Source organism: Ixodes scapularis, unplaced genomic scaffold (genome assembly GCF_016920785.2).
Source record: "Ixodes scapularis isolate PalLabHiFi unplaced genomic scaffold, ASM1692078v2 PGA_scaffold8__174_contigs__length_109621045, whole genome shotgun sequence".
NCBI lineage: Eukaryota > Metazoa > Arthropoda > Arachnida > Ixodida > Ixodidae > Ixodes > Ixodes scapularis.
The window spans coordinates 94,896,755-94,909,298 of record NW_024609883.1 but is presented as its reverse complement, the minus strand read 5'-3'; the positions used below and the strand labels follow the sequence as shown (position 1 = coordinate 94,909,298).

The following is a 12,544-nucleotide window of genomic DNA, read 5'->3' as shown; positions in this document are numbered from 1 at the left end:
CTGACGATTGACCACCTGAATTCGCCCTTACACTAAAGAAGAGAGATACTTTCAACACAAGATGTGTTCTATGGGTTTCTTTCTATGATACCGAGCAGCATGAAGGAGCGACACGCTGGGATCGCTACACAATCCAGTTTCCCCGCTAAATTAAGCGGGGATATAAACGTCATGACTTGACGTCACGTGACCTTTGCTGAGGGAGAGATGGGGAAAGAAAGGAACGTGGGGGGGGGGGGGTCGATTGGTTTAAGGGGAGGGGTAGACGCAAATTTGGAGGGAAGGTTCACAGTAAAAGAGTAAACGAAATAACAAAAATAAATAAAAATAAAACAGAATTAAAAAAAGTACAATTACAAAAAATAAGCTTAAAAAGTTCGTAGAAAAGTATGTGAGGTCTGTGCGACACACATTCCGAGCTCCCTGGTTTTTGTCAACACGATTAAGATTGTGTACGTTTTTTTTATCAATTACAGATGTAGAGGAACGACGCACGTTACTTTTTATTGAACAGTCACCGTAACCAAAATTATTTCTTTGCACAAAAAGGGCCCAAAATTGTCAAAAAAATGTTTTATATGCTACTCCTTTACATATACGCCCAATCTCTAAGCTTTTGTTTCACATGTTCTGAATCGCAGTCCTGTAAAAAAAGAAAATGCGCCACTGCTTTTACAACAATCACAACACAGATATCACCCTTATAATACAACTTCCTTTTTATAATAGAAGTGTTTGTAATTGAGCAGCACTTTATACGTAATAAAATATGCTATAAAAATATCCACCTTGAAATACGCCTTTAAATGTGCTTTTTACAAATGTGATTAAATTATTTCAGTGAAACCTAAGGTTAGAAAGGCGAGAGAAATGTTTGTTTCAGTACTCTCACTAAAGTCAATCTTTTTAGCTTCTGAACTGTCATATTAAAAGGGCGGTGCCAATATTATTTTTATATTCACCAAATAGATTAATTCTTGTGTTCATTACGTACAAAAAATAGGTTGTTTTTTGTCAACGTAATGACAGTCAGAGAAAAAAAATTAGAGAAAAAACAAAGGTGTTTATCCTTTCAACCGAAGTACAGAACATGCAGCTATGTGATCTGAAGTGGATTATATGCCGCCTGTATTTAACATAGTCATACGCTGGTGTTGAAAAAGCACGGGTCACGCGCTGAATTCCACACATTGTTAAGACTGGTTCATACTTGCGTATGAATACGACCGACTGCCCCACATCCAAATCTTAAGCCTCTTGTGACTGCTCGTAATCATCTGCGCAGCAGCGGAGGCTGTTCAGTCACAAGAGGCTCAAAAACCGGTATTTAGCCTTTCCGGTAGTAGGCAATTACAAGTGTGTAAAATTTTCTTATAGGGTCTGGCTGCTCCCGTCACTGTAGTGATTTGACGTGAGTCACCACCTCAATACTTGTCAAAGCATTGATTTTCACGAGTCTGTGTTGAGTATAAGGCACAGTGCTCGTGTTTAAACTATGATTTGCATTTGAATATCTTCCTCATAAGTAGGATTTCTTGTTTTCGGAGTTTATTTCTAGGAAAATTCGGAGCATGTTTTTTGGAGTTTCTTTTTTGCTGAAAATTCGGTGTTTATCGGAGTAGGTTTTTGTTAGGTTCCCAATTCTCTGAAACTCGCAGATTATTTTTGCTATGTTCCCAATTTCTAGAATTTGTAAGCAGAATAAATAAAATTCGGGTACCATTACCCGTTGTCCGGAAGGAAACTTGACGAGCTAAAACTTAAAAGGCAAACCGCTTTTGCCAGTATAGTTCGAAATTTCAAAGGAAACAGAAGTGGCATTTCCTCGGGACCACTCGCCAATAGCTTTTAAAAAGCTATTGGCGATTGTAAACTTGGAGAAAAGCAACCGAACACTGAACAGGAAACAAGACACGAGCAAAAAGCGGTCTGCAAATGACAAGAAAAGACCAAATGGATACCCCTAAGTACGTCCGCCTCTATGTTTCCTCTTGTCCCCCTTTCTTTTCAAGTTGTTTTTGAATGGCACTTTACGCTTGGGCCTAAAAAAGTGCTAGTGACGTCCCCATCCGGATTTTACACCAAAACCCCAATTTTTCTCTGAAAATTCTTGAGCGTAAGTTTGGGAGGCCAACACTTGGTGCGATCACAATAGGGAGCTTTCGTAGATTGTTTCCGCTGTCCCGCAACGTTCTCCATAACCCGTTACAATATACGGGACTCTGCATGCTCGGTTAGCGCCGCGCATGCGCAGTAGTGGCGTCTTCGTTGCGGGGAGCGTAGCGGATGGGAGAAAACGGTCTGCGATAAGTCCCTAATTAACCATTCTCGGAAAGCGCCGGTTCAGAAGGTTTTGGTATAAAAACGCGTGAGCACGTATTCAAGCAACCGCAGGCACTCTCTTGGGCAAGGAAGTCGCACCCTGCTGGCTTTATGAACTGCAGTGACCTTGATTGCGCCTCCCCAAGAAGGCCTTTTGAGCGCCTCTTGTGGTCTAAATTTTGCTCCCAAGCTCGCTAAAAACGTTTTTCTATCACACATGATTCTAAACCTGAGACAGACGGACGACAAAAGGACAATCACACACATTTCCGTATTTGTTAACCATTTCACCTGTTTAATAACTTCCTTCCAAATGCGCGAATTGTTTCATCCTCGGAGTTCTCGAACCGAATTTTCCACAGGGTGGAGCTAGTTGTTTCTAAACTATTCTGATTATGAAATCCTGATCTTTGTGCATCAACAATTGTTTGAGCTGGTGCGGAAGAGGGGCAAGGATGTGGATTTTGGAAGCGGTTTTGTTGACACACTCCCGCGTTAGCGGTGTTTCCTTCTAGATATATTTTTTATGTTTTTAAATTTTGTTTGCAATTTTAATGGTACAGGTGTTCCTCCTCGCCCTTGACTGGGACAACTAAGTACTCGCCCTTGGTTGTTGATCAGCGACCGATGCCGCCGTCCTCGAGTTGTTGTTTTCCCTGGGCGTGCACGTATGTCGTTCACTCACGTTCTCATTCGAAAGACTGACTGCCTGAAAAACTTCTACTTCGGCTGTCAGGGGTATGCAATGCCGAACTATATGTTAGGACTCCCGAATCGCGGCAAGGCATATTAAGAACTTATTGCGGAGTGCGTCATGAGCCGAGACGGCCGCCAAACTAAAGAACTGCAGTCTTTATTTCTACAATACTTCAGTCCCATTTGTCCCTAAAATATTTTGCAGCCAGTAGTTGCATATCTTGAATTATTAAAAAGTAACCTTCAATTCCAGCAGCCAAAGCTCGTTTTGAAAATCATAAAGCTCACGGCACATTGTGATTTTCAGCGAAGTCTTCACAACTAGAGTACCCCGGTTTTACTTTTTTATTCCTACATTACCAGCTCGCAACGTGCTTCCTAAGTGTCTGCGAAAATGATTCAGTTAAAAAATTGTAAGGGTGCAGGCGAGCTGGTGGAAGTTAACCATAGTTTTGTTTAACCCGAGACTGGGGTATTTCGGAAAAGGGACGAGAAGAAAAGAGGCCACAAGGAGGCGACGTCTCAAACACAGCTCATAAAACTTGTAGAAATATAGACTGAGCTGTGTTTGAGACGTCGCCTCCTTGTGGCCTCTTTTCTTCTCGTCCCTTTTCCGAAATACCCCAGTCTCGGGTTAAACAAAACTATGGTTATGATTCAGTTACCTTTCAAAGTATTTGTACTCTACTCAAGATGGTTCTCAGTAAAATTAACTTGAATGCTACTATAAATAAATTTTAAGTGGCTATCTAGTATTTTATGTTAAACACTTCTCTTGCATTTGGCATAACATTGTTACTAACACGCAGTGATAAAAGCGCAAAGTCACAGCGCTCGTTGAGCGCCAGGGAGCATGTGACAGTCGGCTAAACCAATCAAGAACAAGGTATGCATCGTGACCTTGCGGTTTTAGTCTCGGTATTTGTGCTTGTGTGTCTTTTAGTTTTAGGTTTGCATGTTCAGCGCTGTCCGTTGCTTCGTCACTGCTCAGTGGTTCCGACCGTCTAACAATCGACACGTGACTTTGAAAGGGGGTTTATAACACCGCGACCAAGACGCTTGTTTGTCAGTGGCGCCGAATGGCGAGTGTAGCTAGGGTAGCACATGGGCCACTAAGCTTGCGTAAATGGGGAAAGGTTCCAACCCAAATACCGTCCTTTGGAATTGAGCGCATTGGGGATAGCGTAAGAACTTCAGAAATAATTAAACATAAATAAAAAAGAGAACACTGACAACATATCTTACCATAGATACGCGTGTTCTCTCCTTAGATGTTACTTTATTTCTGATGTTTTGCAAATATCATTGCACGAACCCTTTACATGCTATTGTAGTGGCTACTACTGCTAATATTTTTTTTTGTTAAATATTGCTTCTAAGTTCAATAAAACTACAATCACCTTTCCTGCAGATATTAAAAGTGAAATTGTGCTTTATATTGCCACGCTCGTCAGCGAGCGGCCGCGCGCGTGGCCAAGTGGTTACCGTGCTTGACTGTCGTGCAGAAAGCCTGGGTTCGATTCCAGTCAGTGGAATGCTCTTTTACTTGTTCTTTCATTGCGTTCTCGTGAGTTCGAGAACATTCTCGTCAGATCGAGTTCTGAATGTTCCAGTCGCCGAACAATCTAGGCCGATTGTTCCAGAACCCAACGCGCGTACCTAAGGGACTCCGCGTGCTGATCTGCAGTCAGTTTTCGCCCAGCGTTCGACTCTGCTGCTACGCCGACTTCGACGCCCGCGACGCTCCGTTATTATCGTTTGTACCCTTTTATTTTTGGCACAAGTTCGCCACATTAAACGTTTATTTCTTTCTGTTTATTTATTGTTTATTGGTCACCACCCGTGACATTTTGGTGGAGGTGCGGGGTACCGCATGCCCGTGCAGCGTTCCCCTCTCAGGACCCGCAGTGCAAGCCCGACTCCGAGCTCGCTGAGAAGACCACTCAGCGCGGAACCTGAAACTCGGACCAGCCGCCACACCAAGGGAGAGGATCCGGAGTACGGTTTGCTCCTGGACAAACCCAAACCGAAGAAGACGACGATGGACAACCAGTCGCAGGCCTCCGCCGCTCCTGCCGTCGTCTACCTACCCGTCGCTCCTCGGACACCGGCTCCCTTCCACGGCGAAAGCCACGAAGACATCGACGACTGGGTCCAACAGTACGAACGAGTGGCCCGTCATAACGGGTGGACACCGAAACAGTGTCTGCAAAACGCTTACTTCGCCTTGGAAGCCACCGCCCGGAACTGGTTCGAGAACCACGAAGCTTCGATCACTTCCTGGGAGCAACTCAAGGCTCAGTTGCGAAGAACGTTCACGAACCAGCAACGAAGAGAACGCGCGGAAGAGCTTCTTCAAGCGAGGATTCAAGGCCCTAACGAGAGCGTCGTTAGCTTCGTAAAAGATGTCCTGCGACTGAGCAACCGCGCCGATCCCGAAGCATCCGAAGCAAAGAAGCTCAGAGTCTTGATGCGTGGCGTCAAGGAAAACATTTTCGGTGGTCTTGTCCGGAGCCCGCCTACCACCGTCGAAGGCTTCATGACGGAGGCCACCAACATCGAACGCGCCCTTCAAGCACGAGCCACCCACTATCACCGAGTTCCCGGCGTCGGTTCCTTCTCGCCTTCCGGCTGCAACACCACGGACACCCGCGAGATGATCCGAGACGTCGTCCGGGAAGAGATCAAGAAACTTCTACCAGCCGCCGCAAGCCCAGCTTCGCCCTCAATCGCCGAGATTGTCAGGGAAGGAGTCCAGCAAGCGCTGCAGCCTGAGGTTCTCGTCAGCACTGCTCCTGAACCATCGACGTTGAGTTACGCCGCAGTGGCCCGACGGCCACCGCCTCCTCGTCGCACCTATGTTACGCCGCCCCGACGTCAGTCTCCTGCGCCGCAGCACGACCGACGCCACGACGACCTTGTCCAGTACGCCTGCCCGGAGCCTCGCGCACCCCGCAAGACCGACGTGTGGCGAACGCCCGACCGACGCCCTCTGTGCTTCCATTGCGGGGAAGCGGACCGCACCTACCGCCGATGCCCATACCGACGACTCGGGCTACGCGGGTTCCACCCGAACGACCCGCGCCCCCGTCATGGTGAACGCCCTATCGAGATCGACGGGTACCTGCGACGACCTCAGTCCCCCGAGCCTGCGTCCCGCCGAGAGTTCCGGTCGCCGTCACCGCGACGTCCAGCTTCGCCGGTGCACCGACCACGATGTGAAAGCCTGTCCCCCTCGATCCTCGCCGGGGAAGCTAGGCGCGGCAACCCCTGGAGGTGGAGTTGCCGAAGACGACCGACGCCAAGATCCTCCACGAACGTCGGGGGGCCCCCACTCGAACGCTACCAGAGACCAAAACGACGCTGCTGCAGTGGTGTCCAATAACCTAAACGTCGTCATCGACGGCCACGAAGCATCTGCAATCGTGGACACCGGAGCAGACTACTCAGCTTTGAGTGGGTGGCTCTCCCGCCGCCTTCGAAAAGTCACGACGCCGTGGGATGGACCTCAAATACGAACCGCCGGAGGGCACCTCATCACACCCATCGGGAGATGCACTGCTCGCGTCGAGATCCGCGGTGAAACGTGCCCTGTGAAGTTCATCGTTCTACAAGACTGTTCCAGAGACGTTATTCACGGCATGGACTTTCTGTGTGAATACGGCGCCGTCATCGACCTTGGTGAGAACAGATTGACGCTGGGCAAGCCCGTTCCGTCTTCAGAGAAACCTCAAACAGCGTCAGCCGCCGTCCGAGTCGCTGCCGACCACGTGAACCTGCTGCCGCGATCAAGTGTTGTCGTACCCGTAGTGGCCGATGTAGCTACCTGCGGCGAAGTTGTTCTTGAAGGCAACCTTCAATTACTCCTAGAAAGAGGAATAGGCGTCGCAAGAGGAGTGGCTGAACTTCAGGATGGGCGCACCGTGGTCTTCGTGACAAACTTTCGACAAGAGGCGAAGCACCTCACGAAAGGTGCCGCTGTAGGCCACGTCGAGGGAATTCAGAACTCCGCCGAAATCGCCGCGATTGCTGAAGAATCATTCCCACCTCAGCAACACATTACGGCGCCAGCGCAGCTCGACATTGACCGCAAGCTTCCACGCCCGAAACGACGGCAGCTAAGTGACCTTCTCGCCGAATACAGTGACTGCTTCGCGACGTCGTCGAGGGTGCGCCAAACCACCATTGCGGAGCACCGCATCGTTACCGAGGACGGCGCGCGCCCTGTGCATCGATCGCCGTACAGAGTCTCCGTTCAAGAAAGGGAGGTGATCCAGGAGCAAGTGCAAGAGATGCTGAATGACGACACAATCCAACTCTCAAGCAGTCCGTGGGCCCCTCCAGTTGTACTGGTTAAGAAGAAGGACGGAACGCTTAGGTTCTGCGTGGACTACCGGCAGCTGAACGCAGTGACGAAGAAAGACGTCTATCCACTCCCCCGCATCGACGACAAGTTAGACCGCCTGCGCCACTCCCGATACTTTTCACCCATGGACCTGAAGAGCGGCTACTGGCAGATCGAGGTCGACGAACGGGACCGAGAGAAAACAGCTTTCGTCACGCCAGATGGGCTGTACGAGTTCAAGGTGATGCTCGTCGGACTGTGCACGGCTCCAGCAACTTTCCAGCGTGTCATGGACACCGTACTGGCAGGACTGAAGTGGCAGAGCTGTCTCGTCTACCTCGATGACGTCGTTGTGTTTTCCAGCGACTTCGACGAGCACTTGCGACGACTCCGAGCAGTTCTCCAAGCCATACGGACCGCCGGACTCACCCTGAAGCCGTCAAAGTATCGGTTCGCCTATGACGAACTGAAGTTTCTAGGTCACGTGGTTAGTAACGAAGGCGTTCGCCCCGACCCAGAGAAGACTCGCGCCGTCGCAGCATTTCCAGTACCGACAGACAAGAAGGCCGTGCGAAGGTTTCTTGGACTATGTGCCTACTATCGGCGGTTCATCCGGGATTTTGCAAGGATTTCCGCACCACTCACAAACCTCACAAAGGACGCCGAGAAGTTCGAATGGGCCGAGAAGCAGCAGCAGGCATTCGACGAGCTGAAGCGACGACTGCAGACTCCTCCTGTTCTAGGACATTTCGATCAAGATGCGGAAACCGAAATTCACACGGACGCAAGTAACGCTGGACTTGGCGCGGTACTGGTTCAAGTGCAAGACGGCACCGAGCGAGTTATCGCCTACGCAAGTCGGACACTGTCCAAGGCGGAGAAATATTACTCCACGACTGAAAAAGAATGCCTTGCTGTCGTCTGGGCAATCACGAAGTCTCGTCCGTATTTGTACGGGAGCCCGTTTTGTGTAGTCACGGACCACCACTCGCTCTGCTGGCTTGCGAACCTCAAGGACCCCTCAGGGCGCCTCGCTCGATGGAGTCTACGACTACAAGAGTTCAACATGACTGTGGTCTACAAGTCAGGCCGCAAGCACAGCGACGCCGACTGCCTGTCCAGAGCCCCCATCCAAACACCTTCCGGCAGCAGCAACGACGAAGACGACGAGCGCTTCCTAGGTGCATTGAACACCGACGAAATGTCACGACGTCAAAGAGACGATCCTGAGTTGCGCGCGCTAATCGAGCACCTCGAGGGACGAGGGGGTACTGTCCCCCGTGTCTTCTCGAGAGCCCTGCCGACTTTCGTCCTCCGACAAGGTGTACTTTACAAGGAGAACTTCGGAGACAACAGCACACCATGGCTGCTGGTAATCCCCACCGACCTTAGAGCGGAGATCTTCCAAGCCTGTCACGACGACCCGACGTCCGGACACCTTGGTTACAGCCGTACGCTGGCCCGAATTCGTGAAAGGTATTACTGGCCCAAGCTGCCGAAGACCGTTCACTTCTACACACGGTCCTGCCACGAGTGCCAGCGACGCAAGAAACCGCCGACGAAGCCGGCAGGTCTCCTGCATCCGATCGCTCCCCCGACCGTACCGTTCCAGCAGATCGGAATGGATCTACTTGGTCCTTTCCCACCATTGACGCAAGGAAACAGATGGATTATTGTCGCCACAGATTATCTCACACGGTACGCCGAAACGAAAGCCCTTCCTGTAGGGACTGCTGTGGAAGTCGCCAAGTTCTTTATCAAATCCATCGTCCTCCGGCACGGCGCTCCCGAAGTTTTGATCTCAGACCGTGGATCATCGTTCATGGCCCAGCTGACGCAAGAAATCTTTCGTCTCAGCCACACCAGCCATCGGCGCACAACGGCGTACCACCCGCAGACCAACGGGCTGACGGAGAGACTCAACAAGACCATCGCCGACATGATCTCCATGTACGTCGACGTGGAGCACAAGACATGGGACGAGGTGTTGCCGTACATCACATTTGCCTACAACACGGCCGTGCAAGAGACCACCGGGGTGACACCCTTCCAACTGGTTCATGGTCGTAAAGTAACGACAATGCTGGACGCGATGTTACCCCACGAACCGGCTCTCGACGGAAGCGACGACGCCCAGGTGGTTGCCCAACGGGCAGAAGAAGTCCGCCAGCTCGCCAGACACCGTATTCAAGCCCAACAACGTGTCGACACTGGCCGCTACAACCTTCGTCGTCGGGACGTCCACTTCCAGCCCGGAGACAGGGTGTGGGTGTGGACACCGATCCGCCGCCGTGGTCTCAGTGAGAAACTCCTAAAGCGCTACTTCGGACCCTACAAAGTACGTACTTCGTCGACTCGGGGATCTGAACTACGAGGTGATGCCCGACGGAACACGGACTTCATCACGCCGCGCTCCACGACCGGAAGTCGTCCACGTCGTGCGCCTCAAGCCGTACCACGCGCGATAAGACTGCGAACTGTGATCTTGTGCACCGCTTGATAGGATTGTGTTTCGCGAGCCTCCGTATGTTCCCATTTTTTTGTTTGTTTCGCTCTGTTTTGTTGCCTTTTACGTGGCATCGAGACGATGCCTTTTTAAAGGGGGGAGTAATGCCACGCTCGTCAGCGAGCGACCGCGCGCGTGGCCGAGTGGTTACCGTGCTTGACTGTCGTGCAGAAAGTCTGGGTTCGATTCCAGTCAGTGGAATGCTCTTTTATTTGTTCTTTCATTGCGTTCTCGTGAGTTCGAGAACATTCTCGTCAGATCGAGTTCTGAATGTTCCAGTCGCCGAACAATCTAGGCCGATTGTTCCAGAACCCAACGCGCGTACATAAGGGACTCCGCGTGCTGATCTGCAGTCAGTTTTCGCCCAGCGTTCGACTCTGCTGCCACGCCGACTTCGACGCCCGCGACGCTCCGTTATTATCTTTTGTACCCTTTTATTTTTGGCACAAGTTCGCCACATTAAACGTTTATTTCTTTCTGTTTATTTATTGTTTTTTGGTCACCACCCGTGACAATATTAAGTCTAGCTCTCGAGTCTGGGCAGCGCCTTTATTAAGCACATCAGATACTTTACTGTCGCATTTTCAGTTGTGCGACAATAGGCTTCCTCACTATGATCGTGGAGAGTAATCTGTGAAATTTACATTGGTGAATATCAATTATAGAGAATCAACAAGGGCAAAAAAACTATAAGAGAATAATTCTTATCATTTTGATAAAATAACGAGAGCACAATTTTTTTTTTTTTGAACGAGCTGGTACCGCGCATAATAAGATATTGACTCACGCTTATAAACAACCGTAGCTCGTGCATGATCAAATGTTGCAGTGCTGCATTATCCTTGATGCAAGCATTACATGGTCGCGTCTTAAGGACGCACTCCCTCCCCCTTGGCCGAGAGAAACAGGCCTATTCTAGCAAACCACTTGGCAGGACATGACGTGACTTCTGAGAAGAAATTCGCTTCAACAATAGTCTTAAAAACAGACGGTACTACACCTGGCAATTGTCACTTAATATTGGCCTACCAGTCTGTGACGTGAGGGTCATTTTGACATTCTAGAAACTGAGAGGCTTTAGGAATTGTGACCTTAATATTGGGTTCAGGGTACGTTGGTAAGATTCATTCTGCTAGCTGCTGAGCTTTTTGTAGAGGCCGTGAATATTGGGATATAGGTATAATATAAGAGTTGTTTGTGGTGTCGTCAATATATGGCATCGAAGTTTAAAAGTAGCTAAACATGTAAATAGTTTCTATACTATCTCCGCACCGGCTGTATACTGAGATAAAAAGAATGAGTTCATCTGCAGAAACAGAAAAAAAAAACGGGGTGTAATTTAACTTGTGAGCCCGGAAGAAATAAATATGGTCTGTCAGATGTTAAAATATAGTTCGCGTGTAGCTAATGCTCATATTTAGAGAGAACCAATCAGTTTTGCCTCGGCTAGTGCCAAACACATGACATTTCCAGAAAAGTTTGATACTGATCTGCCATCCAGGCTGCCCTCAAAAAAGTAAAACTTAATTATAAACAAGTTTATTTTTATATAAAATGGCCACGGGGTGTCGCTTCAAAGGCACCTGTTAGAAAAAGAAGCGTCCAGACAGCAAAAAGCTTTCCTGATGACTTACCACTGTACCGACCGAGCAAACCCCTTCTGGCAACCTCGGCCGTTCTTCATTATCGCATACAACGGTGCAGTTTTTTGGATCATAGCCAACGTATTTCTGAAATATATAGACATAATGTCACAAATAAAAACCTGTCGCAGATATATGTAAGTAAAAAATAAATCTTCAATGTGCTGAACTTGTGACAAAAGCGAAAATACAAAGTGCATTAACTGGTGTCGCTTACGTAAATCTTGTTGCAACAACGGGATCTAGCTCTAGCGCAACGCTGACTGCAGCTGTTTTCTATCCTGAACACAGCGGCAGCTTTCGGTACTGTTGTTGAGGGGGCGCTACTGATGTCTGCGGGTCAGATTCGTGTACGGGGAGAGTCTGGCCAGTGAGTGTGGCGACGAAGACGCGGTAGAGGAGAAAAGTGAAGGAAACCGAGAAGAGCGCCGAAGGTGCGAGAGAGGAAGGAGAGTGCAAAGAAGAGACGAGCGCCATTTTGACGCAACGCGCTACGGGCGCAGAGCACTGTTGAGGCTACTCATCATCTGCTACGGGCTTATTTATTTTTCACCTGAATAAAAGTTTGCGTACAAACCTGGAGAAACTTTATTCGCTAGATTTTTAAGCCACCGAGGAATACACAATAATATTTTCTTGCAATAGCCTGCCAAATAAAAGGAAAGAAACGAAATTTGGATGTCCATCCCATGCATTTCACCGGGCGAAGGAGGGGAAATGGCGGCCCTCCCCGCTCAGCTTGGAGCTGCCGAGAGTTTACGCGCATGCGCTCACGCCTCTCGCTCTGCGCTGCGGACTGATCGGCTCACTCAGGAAAGGGGGGGGGGGGGGGGGGGGGGGGGAGGGGAGGAGGAGGAGGGGGGTAACGGCGGCCAGATCATAAACTGGCCAAACTCGCCCCATATAGGCTCTGGGGAGGGTTCCGGAAAGCGCCACCGTCGGTTGATCATCAGCGCCACCGTGGCCAAACGAGCAACACTGGGAAGGCTAAAATCGACAGCGCCGCTGGCGTACCCTTGTGAGATTACGTTA

At 49.5% G+C, this 12,544-nt stretch overlaps 1 protein-coding gene across 1 annotated transcript in view; it reads right to left on the bottom strand.

Moving 5' to 3' along the window:
- Positions 1-589: 589 nt before the first annotated feature.
- Positions 590-12,544, bottom strand: part of LOC120840402 — a 32,846-nt gene continuing 20,891 nt past the window's right edge. The window contains exons 3-4 of the mRNA XM_040210914.1: positions 11,504-11,599; positions 590-643 (exon numbers count right to left, since the gene is read on the bottom strand). Coding sequence (XP_040066848.1) covers positions 590-643; positions 11,504-11,599 — 150 coding nt within the window. The remainder of the gene's footprint in view (positions 644-11,503; positions 11,600-12,544) is intronic.